The sequence below is a fragment of the Tupaia chinensis genome, unplaced genomic scaffold, assembly GCF_000334495.1.
Source record: "Tupaia chinensis unplaced genomic scaffold, TupChi_1.0 Scaffold000201_1, whole genome shotgun sequence".
NCBI classification, from domain to species: Eukaryota; Metazoa; Chordata; class Mammalia; order Scandentia; family Tupaiidae; genus Tupaia; species Tupaia belangeri.
Window position 1 is genome coordinate 1569819 of NW_006159676.1, and position 6289 is coordinate 1576107.

Genomic DNA, 6289 nt, shown 5'->3' on the forward strand with positions numbered 1-6289 from the left:
AATGGAGGAGAAGGGACTGCAGTGTGGCCATTCCCCCTGGGGGTGATTTCTAACTTTCTGTCTCTCTGTTTTTCTGGCAAGCTCACATGTTCTATAGCAGAAACTTGTACAAACAAATAAATATTAATTTACAATAAAGAAAAGGAAAAGAAACTATGCTGACTGTGTGGGAGTGTGTGCCACAAATCCTAACATGAGAGAAAAATGGAAGAGAAGCGGTTATAGTCTGTCCACACCTCATGCCAGGGGCTTTTCTCCCTCTCTTTCAGTCTCTTGGTCTCTGTGCTGAGCACCTGTGCACGCCAGCAATTTACGAAAGGGGAGCTAGGACCAGTAGGTCGCAAAGTTAAGGGGCCGGACTCCCACATGCCCAAGATCCCAAGAGGAGAATGGAGGAGAAGGGATTGCTGCGTGGCCATCCCCCCTGGGGGTGATTTCTCATTTTTTCTCTCTGGTAAATGCATGTGCCCTATAGCAAAAGTCTGTCTTTAAAAAACAATAATAATAATGATTTCTTTAATTTTAAAAAATGATTCATTCATCTATTTTAATTTGACAAGAGAAAGACAGAGAGAGAGAGAAACTGAGAAAGCAAGGCACCAGCTCGGGGACTTGAACCGTGGTCAGCCATGTGGGAGTGTCCAGCAACTTAACTACCATGTCACCTGCTGGTCCCCCAAAAGTCTCTCTTAAAAAAAAAAAAAAAAAAAGGGGACCAGCAGGTGGCGGGGTGTTTAAGGGCGCTAGACTCTCTCATGGCGGACCGGGTTTCAAGTCCTGAATCTGGTGGCTTGCTTTCTCAGTTCCTCTCTTTCTCTCACTCTCCCCCTCTGTCTCTCTCTGGTCAAACTAAAACAAAGTGAATGAATAAATAAAATAATAAAACTAAAAAAATAAAAGAAAGAAAAAGAAAGGGTGTTAAGACCAACAGATGGTATAATGGTTATATTGCTGGACTCCCATGTAGTTGACCATGGTTTAAGTCCCAGGCCTGACAGCTTAAAACTCACACTAGGTGAGTGTGCGTGCGTGCCCAAGGACCCGAGGGGAGAATGGAGGAGAAGGGATTGCGGCGTGGCCATCCCCTCTGGGGGGGTGATTTCTCTCTTTCTGTCTCTCTGTCTCTCTGGTGAGTGCATGTCCCCTATAGCAAAAACCTCTCTTGGTGCTGGCAGGTGGCATGGTGTTTTAGGTGTTGGATTCCCACATGGTTGATGGTGGTTCGAGTCCTGAACCTGGTGGCTTGCTTTCTTACTTTCTTTCTCTGTTCCTGTCTTTGTCTTTCTCTTGTCGAATGAAAGAAAAACAACAACAAAAAAAAGTGGGGGTGACTTGGAAAGGGATCAGGCCCTTCCTCCAAGGGCGGGCAGACAGACGGACAGACAGAAGCAGGCTCAGCCGAGGTGTCTCATATACACGGTTTATTCCTCCCAGCCCTCATGCCAGGTCATCCGCCCAGCAACCTTCCCTCCCTCCCAGCATGGAGCTGTCCCTGCACCCTCCCTCGTGGGGCCCCCCCGCAGCCTCCGGAGGTGGGGATGCGAGTGATAAAGAAGAAGGCTGTCCCCGCCGAGGCCTCAGCCCCCGGAAAAGGGAGAGAGAAAGAGAGACGGCGACACGAATACTCAGAAAGCCACACACGAGAAAACACACAGAAGCGCGTCCCAGAAAAACGGGGGACAGGGAGGAATCAAGGCCAGATCCCACCTGCCCAATCAGGGCACCCTGGCCCCAGGACTCAGGGGGGGTGACGGGCAGGTCTGGAGGGAGCCAGGTGGTTGCAGAAGAGCTCAGAAATGATTCCACCTTCAGCTTGGATCCTCCTGGGCTCGGAGCAAGTGAGCCCCGAGGGGCCCTTGCACTTGGCAATGCTGGGGAGACACGGAGCCCCGAGTCTCTTACAGCTTGGTCAGATCCAGCTTCAGCTTGTAGGGCGGGGGGCTGTCTTCACAGGCGTGCGCCGGGGGAGGGTACAGGGGCCAGTCCGGGTCTACCACGAAGCCCTTGTGCTGCTCCAGGGTCAGGGGCTGCAGAGAGGGAGGGATGAAGGAGGCTCCTTCCCAACCCGACCCTGTATCCTCCCAACTTGGGGTAGGCGTTCTTTCCCCCAATTCACAAGGAGAAAAAAAAACGTTGCACCAGGTAGTAAGTCAGGGTCCGGGGGCGTGGCCAGTTTCAAGGCCCCACCCCCCCCCCTGCCACGCCCCCAGCCCAGGCACCGCCCAGCGACCACACCCACTTAGAACTTAAGTGCTGGTCAGGTGGGGGCGTGGCCATAGTCAAGGCGCCAGAGCCAAGCCCCCGCCCCCGGCCACGCCCCCAGCCAGGCACTGGCCACACCCACCTGGAACTTGAGGTGCTGGCCAGGCGCGGTCACCAGGGTGGAACAGCTGAGCCATAGCATCACCAGCACGGACAGGAAGAGACAGCAGGCCAGGATCCAGCGGGGCAGCCCCGAGCGCCTGCCAGGCCACCAGGCATTACTCAGCCACAGGAGCTGGGATACGGGAGCCCGGGCCCTCCGGCCTCACTCCCACGCCACCCCCTAGGCTCCTGCTACCTACCGGGACATGCAACTGAGGAAGTCGTTGTCCTGGGGCTCTTCGGACTCCACTTTGGCTTTGCTGCTGGTCTTGACTCGGATCTTGGCCTTCCGCACCTTGTCCAAGGGGCCTACGGGGTCTGGGATACAGACTACCACTCAGGGGCCTCCCAGGGGCCATAGTGTCATAGGGAGGAGAGGAGTGGAGAGTCCAGAATCTAGGGCAATAGGGTGTGGGGGCCTGGGATGGGAATTAGAACCCTGGGAGATGGAGTAAGAGATCCTGAATGGTGAACCTAGAACCCTGGGAGATGGGGCAAGGAGCCCTGGAAGGCAGATCTAGAACCCTGGGTGTCAAAGAGAAAAATATCCTGAATGGTGAGCCCAGAAACATGAGGGATAGCGCAAGGAGCCCTGGAAGGTGGACCTAGAACCCTGGGACATGGAGCAAGAACCTGGGTGTCAAAGTGAAAAAAGAATCCCAAATGGTGAACCTAGAACCCTGGGAGATGGGGCAAGGAGAGAGCCAAATCTAGAGTCTTTGGGAGATGGACCTAGCACTCTGAGAAAATGAGCAAGGAACTCTGGGAGATAAACCTAGAACTAGAACCTTGAGACATGGAGAAGGAATCCTGGAAGATCATCCTAGAACCTTGGGAGGTGGAGAACCCTGGGAGGTAGACCTAAGATCTGGGAAATGAAGTAAGAAATCCTGAATAAAATCCTGGGGGATGAAGGAAGGAATCCAGAATGGTGAACCTAGAACCCTGGAGATGGAGCCCTGGAGAGTGAACCTAGAACCCTGGAAGATGAAGCAAAGAACCATGGGAATCAAGGCAAATAAGACTGGGTGGTGAATCTAGAACCCTGAGAAAAGGAGCAAGGAACTCTGGGAGATGAACCTAGAGCTAGAACCATGGGAGGTACAGAAAGGAACCCTGGAAGATGATCCTAGAACCCTGGGAAGCCAAGCAAGGAGCCCTGGAAAGGTGAACCTAAAACCAAGGGAGGAGAAGTAAGGAATCCAAAATAGAGTCCTGGGATATAAAATAAGGAATCCTGAATGGTGACCTAGAACCCCAGGAGATGGAGCAAGGAAGCCTGGGGCGAGAGCCTAGAACTCGGGGGGGGGCTGAGCCTAGAACTCTCAGAAAAGGAATAAGGAACTCTGGGAGATAAACCTAGACCTAGAACTAGAACCTTGAGACATGGAGAAGGAATCCTGGAAGATCATCCTAGAACCTTGGGAGGTGGAGAACCCTGGGAGGTAGACCTAAGATCTGGGAAATGAAGTAAGAAATCCTGAATAAAATCCTGGGGGATGAAGGAAGGAATCCAGAATGGTGAACCTAGAACCCTGGAGATGGAGCCCTGGAGAGTGAACCTAGAACCCTGGAAGATGAAGCAAAGAACCATGGGAATCAAGGCAAATAAGACTGGGTGGTGAATCTAGAACCCTGAGAAAAGGAGCAAGGAACTCTGGGAGATGAACCTAGAGCTAGAACCATGGGAGGTACAGAAAGGAACCCTGGAAGATGATCCTAGAACCCTGGGAAGCCAAGCAAGGAGCCCTGGAAAGGTGAACCTAAAACCAAGGGAGGAGAAGTAAGGAATCCAAAATAGAGTCCTGGGATATAAAATAAGGAATCCTGAATGGTGACCTAGAACCCCAGGAGATGGAGCAAGGAGCCTGGGGCGAGAGCCTAGAACTCGGGGGGGGGGCTGAGCCTAGAACTCTCAGAAAAGGAATAAGGAACTCTGGGAGATAAACCTAGAGCTAGAACCACAGGAAATAGAGAAAGGAACCATGGAAGACAGTCCTAGAACCCTGGGAGGTGGACTGGAAGGTTGATCTAGGACCCAGAGAGATGAAGAATCCTGAATGATGAACCTAGAACCCCAGGAGATGAGGTCAAGGAGCCCTGAAAGATGATCCTAGAACCCTGGGAAATGGAGCAAGGAACTCTTGGTGATAAACCTAGGACCTTAGAGGGTGGAACAAGGAACCCTATGAGATGATCATAGAACCTTGGGAGGTGGAGCAAGGAGCCCCAGAAGGTGGACGAAGAACTAGGGAAGATGGAACAAGAACCCTGGAAGATGACCCTAGCTTTCCCTAAAACCATGGGAGATAGAGCTCGGAACCCTGGAAGATGAACCTAGAACGATGGGAGATGAAGCAAGAACCCTGGAAGATGACCTTCGGTTACCCTAGAACTAAGGTGGCACAAGAAACTCTGGAAAGTGAACCTTAAACCCTGGGACATGGGGTAGGAGACCCTAGAAGGTGAGCCTAGAACTCAAGGAGATGAAATGAGGAACCTTGGACAATGAGCCTAGAACTCAGAGATAGCTCAAGAACCCTGGATGCTGGGACCAGCAGTTAGCGTAATGGCTATGTCGCTGGACTCCCATGTAGTCAACTGTGGTTCGAGTCCCGGACCCAGTGGCTTAAACTCACGCTGGGCACGTGTGTGTGTGCGTGCCCAAGATCCTGAGAGGAGAATGGAGGAGAAGGGATTGCGGTGTGGTCATCCCCCCTGGGGGATGATTTCTCACTTTCTGTCTCTCTGTCTCTGTCTGTCTGGCGAGCGCACGCGCCCTATAGCAAAAACCTCTCCAAAAAAAAAAAAAAAAAAAGGAACCCTGCAGAGGGATGAAGAACTTTGAGAACTGGACCATGGAACCCTGGGAGGAGGACCGAGAACCCTGGGAGATGAGCCATGGGAGAGAGATGGGCCCTGGGAGATGGGTCATGGGACCCTGGGAGATAGGCCACAGGACAATTGAGGGATGGACCATGGGGCCCTGGAAGAGGAACCACAGGGCACTGGAAGCTGGACCAGGGGTCCCTAGGAGGTGGACCCCAAACTCTAGAAGACAACCATGAGTTGACAGTTGGACCTTTGAGGACCGGGCTGGTCCTGGAAGGTCCACTTGCCAAGTGGACCTCCTTGTGGCACTGGGACCACCCATGGAAGGAACACTGATCTGGGTCGGATCTTACCCACATGCACCTCCAAGGCCTCAGGGTGGGATCCCCGCCAGGTCACCTCCACTCGCTGCAGACGGCCCCCCTGGAACCCGAGGCTCTCTACCACGGGCTGAGTCTGGGCCAGGAACAAGACAGCACAGAGAGGCCAGTTAGAAGGGCACAACCTGGGGGCTTTGCGGTGGCACAGCAGTTACGTGGCTAGACTCCCATGTAGTCAATGAAGGTTCAAATCCCGGACCGGGTGGCTTAAACTCACACCAGGCGCGTGTGCGTGTGACTAAGATCCAAAGAGGAGAATGGAGGAGAAGGGATTGCAGGCCCCACCTAAACAATTCTTCACAAAAGAAGAAGAAGGGCATGACTTGGGCTTGGTGGGCACCTGTCTGTGTCCTGAGAAGGCTACAGTGTCCGGGGGCCAGCAGTGGTTAAGGGCACTGGACTCTAACAGAGCCAACTGTGGTTCGAGTCCCAGACCTGGTGGCTTGCTTTCTCACTTCCTCACCTACCCTCACTCTGTCCCTCTCTGGTAAGATTAAAATAATGAATGAATGAATGAATGAAATAGAATAAGTCTTTAAAAAAAAATAGAAAAATGGGGAAGGCAGGTGGTGTGGTGGTGGATGACCTCAGTTTGAGTCCCGGATCTGGCGGCTTGCTTTCTCACTTTCCCTCCCTCTCTCTTACTCTGTCTTTCTCTGGTTAAATTAAAATAAATAAATAAAGATAAATAAAATAATTCTTAAAAAAGAAAA

General features: G+C 52.3%; 1 protein-coding gene across 1 annotated transcript in view; it reads right to left on the bottom strand.

Moving 5' to 3' along the window:
* Positions 1–1401: 1401 nt before the first annotated feature.
* The window catches only part of TMEM59L (transmembrane protein 59 like), a 46597-nt gene continuing 41709 nt past the window's right edge, over positions 1402–6289 (bottom strand). The window contains exons 4-7 of the mRNA XM_014587281.1: positions 5550–5652; positions 2565–2682; positions 2345–2462; positions 1402–2027 (exon numbers count right to left, since the gene is read on the bottom strand). Coding sequence (XP_014442767.1) covers positions 1899–2027; positions 2345–2462; positions 2565–2682; positions 5550–5652 — 468 coding nt within the window. The 3' untranslated portion in view covers positions 1402–1898. The remainder of the gene's footprint in view (positions 2028–2344; positions 2463–2564; positions 2683–5549; positions 5653–6289) is intronic.